At 43.6% G+C, this 12,354-nt stretch overlaps 1 protein-coding gene across 4 annotated transcripts in view; it reads left to right on the top strand.

The window, feature by feature from the left end:
- The window catches only part of adarb2 (adenosine deaminase RNA specific B2 (inactive)), a 208,366-nt gene extending 198,243 nt beyond the window's left edge, over positions 1 to 10,123 (top strand). For all 4 annotated transcript variants that reach the window (XM_005471671.4, XM_019363290.2, XM_025910160.1 and 1 more), the window contains 2 exons: positions 7,170 to 7,351; positions 9,669 to 10,123. In XM_005471671.4, coding sequence (XP_005471728.1) covers positions 7,170 to 7,351; positions 9,669 to 9,845 — 359 coding nt within the window. In that variant the 3' untranslated portion in view covers positions 9,846 to 10,123. The remainder of the gene's footprint in view (positions 1 to 7,169; positions 7,352 to 9,668) is intronic.
- Positions 10,124 to 12,354: the final 2,231 nt, after the last annotated feature.

Here is a 12,354-nt window from a genome sequence, read left to right as displayed (position 1 = left end):
ACAAAACCGAGGCTTCAAAATAATAGTCCATTAACTTTATCGATAACTTTAAAGTCTATGGTAAGATAAACATGTAAAGGGTTCCTCTTTCAAGTGTAGCTAGCTAGCTTGATTAGCAAGGTACATTCATAGCTCCCAAGTTATTCTGATATTACTTTGCATACTAAAAGTACATGTTTGAGTCTCCTGTAAAGTGATCTTCAATGTGGATTGACTCACTTTCAGAGACAACAGGTTGTTTCTTGGGAATACCCCTAAAATATTCTTAAACACAAGCACCAGCCTGTAGCCTACTCAGCAAACCTGTTAAAACCCACTAAACATGTATTCTGTGCTTGGATCACTTTCAGCCTTTTCTGTATTTCCTCTTTTCGGCTTACAGTCTGCTTTCTATTCTCAGCCTGCCTTTATATAGCGACTTACCCACACATGCTTAGAGATCTGCACTACATAAATGTCCTCGTATACAGTACTCTGTTTTCACGTATTCTTTTTAAGGAATGTCAGCTACAGGCGCGATGCATCATAACAGATCATATGTTACACCACCTTCTCACACACACACAGACACACGTTCTCACACTCTTAGCAAACTCGTACACCACTTCTTCTCTACACTTACATTTTGCCAGTCAGACAAGTAAAAACGAAGAAGTTGTTTGGCGCGTCTGCTTCCAGGGCTCCGCTGAGACTCGAGGCTTGTGTTTGTAGTGAGGATGAATGCTGGAAGAGGATGTGAATGACACCCAACTGGTAGAAACTGCATCAGCCATCACTTCAGATCTAGGCCAGGCAGAGCCGCTGAGCGACAGGCACGCACAGAGATGTAGGACACATTTGGTTGCTAGGGATCACTGATATAAACAAAAGAGTGACAGTCACTTACAGGGAAACACGTTATATCATATCAAAAGCTCTCTGTGGCTAACATCTCCATATCTACTATACATGGCTTTGCATGCTCTTCTTGAAGGGCGCAGGGGCTCTCTGGTTGCCATGATGGCGAAGATTTCCTGAGGCCCGTCCTTATCGAGATTGATAATTGTACTGAAATGTCCTCTGGTGATGGTTGCTGGGATGAATTTATCACCGAACCCTCAGACCGCAGCCTCAGCGAGCATTTCTCATGATTTGGCTTTTTAAATGGAGTCATTTGAGTCTTTGCTTTTAGATATTACAAGCTGCGGTTAATATTTGGAAAATTGTGGTCAGGTTTGATCTTTTTGTTCATCATTCTTCCTTATCTCGTTTTTTATCATAGCTACAAAGTGTGTTTAATGACTGTTATAGGTTCTTTTTCCCACCAGTTAAAGCCACACTAATGCTGTCGAATGTCCTTTACGCCATTTCTTGAGGTGTCCTGCACATGCTCTGTCGTCCTGTCTAACTGTGATTGTGTGTTTTCTGTGTGTGTGTGTCTCAGACTGTCAGATCTTTGCACCTGTAGTACTATGAGTAGTTTATTGAAGGGTAGAAGGGTGAAGGCAGGGAGAGAGATGGACAGAGAGTGGAGATGGCCCTACGCCAAATCAATGTAATCACAGCCCTTATCGGACAGCCATTCAATCTGAGAGGGAGCTCGGACCGAGAGAGAGACAGGCTGAGGAAAACAAGGGGAGACAGCAAGGCAGGGCGGGAATAAAGAAACGCAGAGCTTCACTCGCATTCAGATGACTGCACGTGTGTCGCCCCCTCCCATTCCTCTCATCTCCTCCGCCAGCCTTTCATTGCCTCTGATGAGCTCCCAGGCTATTGTGAGTCCAGGGTTATTTAAAAGCGACACCCCCAGAAGAAATTCCTGGGGATCGCAGGGCCCGTTCTTATCGCACACAGCCAAAGCGGCTCCACCTGAACCCCGAGGGCCAAACGCATCGATGGACTGACTTGTCCTTCACTCTCGTCCTGCTGTTGAGCGAACGCAAACTGTGGCGGGGCTTTGTTGTTTCAGGATAAGAGGAATCGGAACAACAGCAGATAAAGGAAACATTAATAACGTTCGTGCTCCACTTTTGGAGCTTTGCAGATAGATCGGTGCACATGCATGTTTTACAGCTACACCCTCTTTTCTCTACGTGTTAAAATTCATATTTTAGCTTTTGCTGTTCTGAGGTCTGATACATATTTGCATTAAGATGCTGTCACTGTGAGGAAAGTTACTTGAAAAATGTAATCATTTACTCATTACATATTAACATCAAGTAATCATCGGCAATCCATCAGTGGTGCTGTTTGCTCACTTACAATAAAATGATCAGTTACTATTTTTTATTATTATTTTTGGGGAAAAGAAATTAAGAGACAGAATATCAACCTAAAATCTGTTTTTTTAAAAAAGAAACATTACATAAAAATTATAAATTAATCTGCATGTCATTGAGTAAAATAAGTATTTGATCTCCAACAACCCAGCCACTATTCTGGCTTCCACAGATTGGCTATATGTCCATGTGGCAGACAGATTGCAGTCAATCAATCAATCAGTCAATTACAGATACTCCTGATCTCAGCTCATTATTTGCATAAAGCTCAGCTGTCCACAGAATCAATTTCTTCCATTCCATCTTCTCCACCACCATGGACAAGACCAAAGAGCTGTCGAAAGACATCAGTGACTGCAGATCTGCACAGGCTGGACTGAGCTACAAGACCATCAGCAAGAAGTTTGGTAACAAGGTGACAACTCCTGGTGTGTTCATTCGGAAATGGAAGAAATTGGAAGATGATGGTTCGTGGGGTGATCATAAGAAAGGTGACAGATCCTCAGCTGAGACCCCAATCACCAAGAACCACATTGGTAACCTACTACACCATAATGGATTGAAATTTTGCAGTGCCTACAAGGTCCCTCTGCTTAAGTAGGCAAATGTACATACCCGTCTTAAGTTTGCCAGTAAACATCTAAATGAGAAGGCTTAAGAGAAATTGCAGGGATCAAATAAAACAAAATCAAGCTCTTTGACATCAACTTGATGTCTCATTTTTAGAGGAAGGGAAATGCTGTGTGTGACCCAAAGAACACCATCCCCACAGTCAAGGATGATGGATGGGTCATGGATGGTCTTTTTGCAGGTCTTCAACCACACTGGAGGGGTTTCGAGCATGAATGCCCTGTTTAAGGTCATGCATAAGTATCTCAATTGGATTTATGTCCAAACTTTGACTAGGACCAGCCGTTCCTAGTTTTCCCCAGTTTTCCTCCAGCCTTGGTTTGCTGGAGTTCCAAAGTCCTAAAATGCCTTTGTAATCCTTTCCAGACTGACTCTGCTGTTCTTGAGTTGCTTTAGATTTTGGCATGATGTGTTGATTTTTGAGATATTTTAGTCTACTTCGCTTTGACAAAGACTTTCTATTTAAAGGATTTCCTGATCCAACAGGTCAACGAGTACTCAGGCCTGGGTGTGGCTAGTGAAACTGAACTCAGCGTTCCAAAAAATGTGGTTAATCACAATGAATTCATAACTTAACAAGGGGGACAGTTACTTTTTCACACAGGGCCAAATAGAGTTTGATAGCTTTTTTTCCCTTAATGAATGAAATCAATTTAAAATCTGCATTTTCCCTTTTCTTGGGTTACCTTTCTTTAAAATCTGGTCTTTAAAATATGTTTATAGAAAGTGCTTTAAAGGATTTGAGCCAGCAGCCGTTCATTTATAATCCAGTCGTTGACACAGAAAATGAGTAAGTTCCTCTTTTCACATACCTGTTGCTTCACTGCTCCTTCACTTCTTCTCCACCCAACAAGGCACACATTTACAGCCCTGCAGTACTACAATAATGCAGGATAGATGCACTGTGTACACATGAACGCACAGCAGCCTCAGATATTAAGCTGCTCCTGTGTGCACTGTACAGTTCTGAATCCCATAACCAAAGGCTTTAATTCTGCCTTTTTCATGTCTGCCAAACACTTCCCAGAAGAGAAATTGATCAAGTCCTCAATGAAGGAAACATCAAATTGGCTATTACAGAAACAGAGGAGTCAAGCCCATTGAAGGGAAGAAATGAGCCATGAATGGAGCTTGAGGAGTGGAAAAAAGCAGGATGGATAGGAGGGTCTTTTGTTCAAAGAGGTGCGTCTGCACAAGAGAGAAGAGATGGGTAATACATAAGAGACACGGAGGATTGTTACCGTGGCAGGCGATTCATTCCAGCTCCAAGGAGCAACAGAAAAGGAGAGGTGAGACTGGTAAATGGAAGAGTGAAGACAGGAAAATCAGTGTGGAAAAGGAGGAAATGATCTGCAGGCATGTATTGTGGTATTGTAGATCTGGTATTGTAATATAACAAGCTGTCTGTCAGGCGATGAGATCAGAAGCAACTGTTATTCAGCCATCACAGAGACTCTGCCCGCTGATTTTCTATAAGGGGAGCCTTTAATGTTGCATGATGTAATAAATAACTCAAGCTGGAATCAAAGGCAGCGATTCCTTTCTAAAGACATCTTATAGCTGTGATTATTAATGCTCCAGTGTGCAGAATTTACAGGGCTCTATTCCTAGAAATGTAATACAGTATTGATTTTATTTTTCATTAGCGTATAATCGCCTTTAAGTACATCTCATTGTGGTTTTGTTAGCTTAGAATGGGCTTCTTATATCTACATAGGGAGTGGGCCCAGTATGCTTCTGTAGTAGTCCAGAAAAGCCTTCCAGTTCTTTAAAGGTAGCTTTACATAAAATACAGCAGTTATCAATGGATAACACATGATCTCAATTAGCGTATATACAAATATACAATGAAAATTTAGTTCTAGGAGGCATCTGTCCTATGTGATTTAACCACAGAATGTGTATAACAAATGGCTGAGGCACCCATTTGTTTGTGGACCAACAATGTGAGGTTTCGCATTTGGCATGTTGGCCTTTGTCATGTCGGTTTTTAGAGGCAGAATGGACCGTGTTTGGAGTACAAATTTATCAGCTACTACAAATTAGTCTGTTCAACATCTGTGAACTGTATGGGTGCGTCGGACAGACACGGATAAGTGCTAATTAGTGCTAATATATAAATAAATATCACTAAAATTCTACTCACCAAAAACACTTGGGCAATGCAGTTAAGAGAATAATCCAAGATGATATGTAGCCCGTAGTTTGTGCCTGTTATGGCAACAAATTTATACTTAAAGGTACAGTCAGTAATTTTTTGAAGTTAGTTAATTGAAAAAAAAGATATTGTACTCATAATTACAATAATAATAATTACATCTTCCAACAAACTGATGCATTCTCATAAACTTACGAAGACGAATATATGGGAACGGGTTCGCACTTTCTGGAAATGCCATGTTTCCCCACTATGTTTAAATGCTGTGGCTGGGAAGGACATTTCCCCTCCGACTAATTGCATTTTATGTATGTGGTTAGAGACCGGCTACATACATAGTGGGCCAAAGGCGGAGAAGAAAAAAAGTCATCAGTGGCACTAGCATCTTAATAAAATGACATCCTCTTCCTCTTCATCTCAAGCTTCATCTGCTGAACTAAAGCCAGGCTCTAAGACACAAAACAAGTATAAATATGCTTATTATTGTCACAATTACTAATTGTCAGCAGGTTAGACGTGCGACCCTCCCATAACTGGATAAATGGGAAGAGCAGGCTACAACAACAGCTGGTTATAAGCTAACATTATGCCAGCTAACGTTAGACTCGAGTATCCTTTCCTTTTCTTTCCTTCTGATAAACATTTTGTTTATGTTCTCACATTGTATGAGGATTTATTTGCTAAATGCCTCAGTCAAACTGTTACATCTGGTTCAAATAAAGTTTCACGAACGAACTGCAGCTAACACCAGCAAAAACAGCACTGCTACCTAACAACTCACTTCAGTATGACTGTCGTCGGTCAACAGATAGCTCCTCTGGCTCATTGACCTGTATTGGATCCTTTCAGAAAGTTTTACAGCCTCTTCCAGTGTAAATAAAGGTGGACACTTCTCACTCGGCATTGACAGCTGAGGTAAACAGCAGGCGGGAAGTGTTCCTTAGAACTGGATTTGATCGGTAGGGGAGTAGAAATATGCCGACTGGCCACAACTATTATGTGGTATAATCTAAATGTAGTTGTTGATCTCTTTTGGCTGACTGAAACACAGCAGCTAGGATTATGTACATGAATTGGGAGGGGTATAAAAACAGAACTCAGTTAACTGCAATCTGCAATCTACTGACATCTAGTGGTGAAAATTTGTCACCCTCTGCAAACTGTAATAGTGCATATCTTTAATACATGAGATAATTTAATGGTTAAGTTGTAAAGCAATCCACACCCGTACTGTGTGAAAGGCATATTAGCAATAGAGATCAAAATTTTTCTTGTACCAGGATTTAAATATAGTTATTTCTGCAGTAAAAATTGGCATTTTAACTTGGGAGTCTCTGGGGATTGACTTGCTTTTTGTATCCAGCCTCAAGTGGCCTTTTGAAGAAATGCAGATTTTGGCACTCCATATTTGTTACATTTTCTGTCCCAGAAAGTGCCGCTTAGATTCAGCATTTTCTCCTGCTTCAGGCTGTACAATCGGGTGTGAATCCAAACTCCTATGCAGCTTCTATGAAACGCCCACGCTGGCCTCTCAGGAACATTTTGCCTTGAGCCCTCATTTGCTCCTCACCCTGCTGTCAGCTCTGTTCCCGCCACAGGCCCAGCACCTCTGCCAGTGCCTGTGTTCTCAGTGCAGACGGCTAATTCTCTCCACGGAGCCCGTGTGATCGCCGCTCACCTCCACTTTCCATCTACCGCTGTCTCTCTTTCACTTACCTCTGCTGATCGCTTTGTGTGCTTTGCTGCGAGGCTAATTATTTCAAAAAGAAATGTAGAGAGTGGAGAACAGAGTGACAGTCCAATGTAGGCAGCAGTCGATCTTAGAGTCTGGAGATGATATTTACAGCATAAAAACACATTGCTTATGTCCTTCATTCCTTTCCAACCTGCTCTCTAAAGGAGTATCAAAACTATAACACTTACAAAGCCATAGGGGTATCGTTTTTGTGCATCACTGCAAAACTGTATGTTTTCCAGCCTCAGGGCAAGAGTGAGGTGAGGGTGGGAGAAGGTTAAACGAAATAACAATGCAGAGGTTTAGAAAACATACAGATGCAAAATTTCACTTACAAAATCATGTGACATGTCATAATGTCATTTGTATTTTCTTGTCTTCCACATAGGCTTGAGCAGTGCCGATTATCAGCAGCCGGGGAAGGCGTCATGTGTGAGCGTCAACTGGACGTTGGGTGACGCACAGTTGGAGGTGGTCAACACCGCAACTGGACGGAGACGAGACTCAGGGACACCCTCGCGTCTCTGCAAGCACGCCCTGTTCACCCGCTGGAACAGATTGTACCGCAAGGTGAGGGAAGGCACCCGTGGCAAAGGTCAAGTTGCTGAGACCTTATGTTGTGGTGGGAGTGGGGTGGCGGGGGGTAACCTTTACATGGGAGTTTATGGGGACTGATTTGGTTTTTGGAGTCAGCCTCAAGTGGCCACTCAAGGAACTGCAGTTTACAGCACTTCACATTCATTCAGTTCAGTTTAGTTTTATTTATATAACACCAATTCACAAAAACAGTCACCTCGAGGTGTTTTATACAGTAGGCTTAACTCCCTACAAAATACAATATACTATTTAAAAAAACAACAACAATCAGACAAACCCCCTATGACCAAGCGCTTAGCAACCGTAGGAAGGAAAAACTCCCTTTTAACAGGAAGAAACCTCCACAGAGGAACCAGGATCAGGGAGGGGCGGCCGTCTGTTGTAACCGAATGGGGGTGACGGGAAAAGAGTGTATAAACACACAGGGAGAGAAAAGAGGTGAGTGAAGAAGAAACACTTGCATCAGCCTAGGCCCATCGCAGCATAACTAAGGGGGATTCAGGGTCACCTGATCCAGCCCCAACTATAATCTTTATCTAAAAGGAAAGTTTCAAGCCTCATCTTAAAAGTAGAGATAGTGTCTGTCTCCTGAATCCAAACTGGGAGCTGGTTTCACAGAGGAGGAGCCTGAAAGCCGAAGGCTCTGCCTCCCATTCTACGTTTAAATTCCTGAGGAACCACAAGTAAGACTGCAGTCTGAGAGCGAAGTGCTCTACTAGCATAATTTAAGTTATGATGGGCTCTTTAACTCCTTGACAAACACCACAACAGTCCAGATCAGTGACTCAGATCATCTGAGGTGATGCCTAGCAGACAGTTCTTGCAGTGCAATGGCAGTGCAGCAATAATGCATTTCTTTGAGCCTTGATACAGTTAATACAAAGAGATATATATAATTCAGCTACCTCAGGTTTGCTATGAAGACATAAATTAGCAATAAAGACAAAAATATTTTTTCTTGTTTTAGTTTGAAACCTGTTTACTTCCTTTTGTAAAGTTGAGCATTCACTCTCAGGTCAAGCCTCAAGTGGACATTTGAGGAACTGCAGTGACGTCCAGATGAACTTAGTTAATTTCAGTTTTATTCGATTCATCAGAATCACTGACTCCTTCTGCAGGACTTTCTCACAGCAAACATTTAGACTCTTGCGGTGTTTTAGAGAAAACACCTAAATGGAACGCGGCCCACACTAATAATTACACCGTTCTTTTGTTTGTTATGATGTGCAGAAATGTCTGCTGTGGATAAAGTTCCACGAAATGAAAAGTTAATTAAAAAAACAAAACACTGCCCACATTGTATCTTTTAGTTCCCAGAAAAATATTATGATGTCCTAATTAATTAATATGAGCCTGAACAATAATCACATCTTACACGTTTCAGCACTCTGTGCCCTGCAAGTGCTCTCGTGCAGCAAAGCCAAAGGCACTGCTCAGTTGTTGTTGGAAACAATATGGAATCCACTGCTATTAGGAATCCCGTGCGCACAGCCGCTACACCCAAGCATTAACTACAGTGATGCATGCCAGCAGTCAAAAGGCACAGACACGCGTAGACGCAGAGAGCTCTGTGCAGTGGAAATGTGGAATCTCCTCTCTGCCGTAGATACATTTGTCTGCCTGGCAACATCTGCTGTCTGTGCGGCTTATCAAAAAGCTGGCAGCTCGGATCTTTACCCGCCGCACTCTCATTTCCATTCTGAAACTTTACGTAACAGACACTGCCTGCATCGCCAAATGGCGGCCGTTAAAGCATAATGACTATGAAACCATAATTATTTGGAGAAGTACTCGAGGAGGCCCCCACCCTAAGTGCTCCCTGCGCGCCGTATATAAGGGGCCACGCAAGAGCAGTCGCACTAATCTCCAAAAGAAACTTTTGCTCTCTCCCTCTCTCTCTCCCCACTTGTCTCTCCGCCGATCTTCATTGTCCCCCGCCCACCCCCCTCCTCGCGACAATAGGAATGCACAAAAAGCACAGAGAATGTTCAATTGCTTGTGAAATTTAAATGGGGAGATTACACAGCTGTTGAAGCCCCCCTCCACCCTGCGCCTGCTCCCAGCCCCCACCCAAATGCATTTGTGCCGGCTCATTCGCTTTGTTTTGCTCGCTAAACCTTTCGCCCCTCTGCCCCGGCTTTATTTCTCTCTCTTTTTCTGTTCTCCATCCCCGTCTTCACGTCTGACTCCGCTCTTATCTGACTCTCAATTTCTCTCTTCTTGTTTTTTTTCCCCTCTCCACCCGTCACTTTCTCTCCCTCTCTGTCCTGGTCATCCTCGCCCTCTTCAGTTGGGGATCCACGCGTCCAGCTCGGCGGACCGCCAGCTCATGTACGGCGAGGCCAAGATGGCGGCGCGCCCTTACCAGACAGCGAAGCAGCAGTGGTTCAGGTCTCTGCAGGAAATGGGCCTCGGCACCTGGGTCAAAAAACCCCCAGAGCAGGAGCAGTTCCTGCTGTCGGACTGAGTGAGAGAGTGTGTGTGTGTGAGTGTGTGTTTGTTTAACCATCTCTTTTTTTTAGGGTCCAATGAGTCTATGTTTCACAACCCAGTTTAACCTCTAAACTCAAGGCTGTCAGCCCAGCATGTGTGTGTGTGTCTGCATTTCATTCTACACGTACACCCAGGACGACAGGCGGAAGGTTAACTGGACGGCTGAAAAGAAACGGGACACGAGGGTGGAGTTGGTGTTCTTTAAGCACACAAACACACGAGTTTAAGCAAACACCACCTAAATGTGACACCCCCCCCCCCCACACCAACGTTTCTGTGCTGTCAGGAAGGGGGTAACCTGAGGGAATGAAAGGCAGCCACTATCTTGTCATCAGCTATTTCCGGGCCCCAAGGCTCCCGCTGAGGAGTAGAGCCACGGGGGAGAGAGCGAGACAGACAGAAGCAGGGGGAAAAAAGAGAGAGAGAGGTCCTCGTCCAATTACCGGCCCTGTCAGAGTGACGGGTGATAGAGAAAGAGGAAGGGAAGAATGAGTGAGGAAAAAGAAGGACGGAGCGTCGCTTCAGAGCTCACCTTTCTCTCTCTTTCTCGTTCTATCGCTGTCCTCCTCCTCTTAACTCACCCTTTGACTCTCTGTCGCTCCCTCCTTTGCCCTCTTTTCTGTCTCCTTCCTTGCCTCCACCTCCTCGTCCTCCTCTCCTCACCTCTCCCCGCCACGCTTGGAGTTTAACATGACACGAGGACAGGTTAATACACCCCCTTTTTTTCCCCATCCCTCCCTTCCTCTCATCTTCACCCCTCTGGGTAAAAAGAGAAAGCGAGGTACATAAACGCAGCCATTACAGCTCGCCCTGAGTGCGTGGAGTGATGGAGGAGAAGGGGGAGTGGTTTATTTACTCTCCTCCTTTTGTCTTTTGACCTGCCTGACCTGAGTTTTTGCTTTGTTTTGTTTTTTTCCACCTGGTTTCTTGCCCGTTTCCATGCATCTTAATCGCTAATCTTGTCGCCACCAATAGCAGCTGCTTATGGAGGCGAGTCATCAGCGAAGCCTCGTTGACCCGAGCAAGCTGTCATTCTGTGGTCATGACCACCCTGGAGTGAAGTTTGTTAGGGTTTTTTTGTAAATTTGCACATCACACTATTTTATGTCTTTGCATATTTCATGAACGCAGCATTTTTGGTGATTTTTTTCCCCTTTTTTTGTCTTTTTAAATCAGTTAAATGTTTATAGTCTTCATATTGCTCTGTCATTGCTGTTTTTCTCTTTAGTCAAGGTAGCCTTGCGGCCCAGTTCAGAGTAGTGAGAGTGACATCTAGTGGTCGCTCTTGTGTCTTGTCCTGCCCCTGCTGTGAGCCCCTGTCCTGGCAGCATTACAGTGTCAAAGCTGGAGAGCTAAGCCTTTACTGGAGATCAGACGACTGGACACACGGGCGGCTTTTCACAAAAACTGCATGTGGAAGAGTTTCTTCTTACATTTGAAATCTTAAAAAGCTGCAGAAGTGATTCTCCACACCAAGATGTGTTTAACAAATTGCTTTAAAAGTGGGCAGTTTGCACTCAAACACACTGTGTGACATCCCCTTTTACCTAATTATGCACCCCTGCCTGAGAAACCAGGCCTTAGGGTTTCTGTTGCTCCCTAAAGCTGGATTTATTATGATCATACCCATAATGACATTATGATCACCTGTGCAACAGTGAGTGACTGGGTGTTGTTGTGATTGGACTTTGCGATGAAGATTAATAGCACTGGAGCTGCCGTCTATAGGTGACTCTTAATGACCCCCACCTCTTGGAGTCACTGTATTCACATTCTTTCATTAACGCAGGGCAGCAGCCGTTGTTGTGAGCAGCGTAATCGCTTTGTTAGATGTTTAAAAAGGAGGCCATTCATGAGAGGTTTAACCTCCTTGCTGTTGTCCAAACGGTGAGAAAACGCAGGCAGCCAGTCGCGCTTCCTACAGTCCCCGTGTGGCCCCAGATGTGGGTTTATATTTTAGAGAAGGCAAACTTACTGTAAGCTAGAAAAATGATCTGGCCATGAGTTTTTAAAAAAAGTTTCTAGACCAATTTTAAGTCTTAACATGAGTGGAAACTGTGTCATTGTGTATAAATCCAGCTTTAGCAATGGCAATTTTAATAGATTCAACTTCATGTGGACCTGTTACCCTCATTTCTGTATTTTTATTCTTCCTTCTGACTAGAGTTGCTTTGCATTAGCCACACTTCTTTCTATCTTTATCTTAAAGTGGGACTTAGTGCAGCCCCTTGTTGTCTGAAACAAGCCGTTCTACCTCCTCTCCCGTTAAAGCTCCTTTTTGGAAGTACCCTCTGCAAAATTGAAGCAGAATTTTCACCCCCAGGGGGCAGTGATTTACCCCAGGCTGTCCTGAGATGTTTCAGATGCATGCTGATGTTTAGTTTGTCCTTCTGGCTACACCCATATCCTCAAAATGATAGGTAACTTCCTTCTCAAGTTATCACACAGAAGAAAAACTCAGAAAACTTGACCTCTGACCTTGA

Source organism: Oreochromis niloticus, linkage group LG9 (genome assembly GCF_001858045.2).
Source record: "Oreochromis niloticus isolate F11D_XX linkage group LG9, O_niloticus_UMD_NMBU, whole genome shotgun sequence".
Taxonomy (NCBI): Eukaryota; Metazoa; Chordata; class Actinopteri; order Cichliformes; family Cichlidae; genus Oreochromis; species Oreochromis niloticus.
This window is presented reverse-complemented; position numbering and strand designations above follow the sequence as displayed.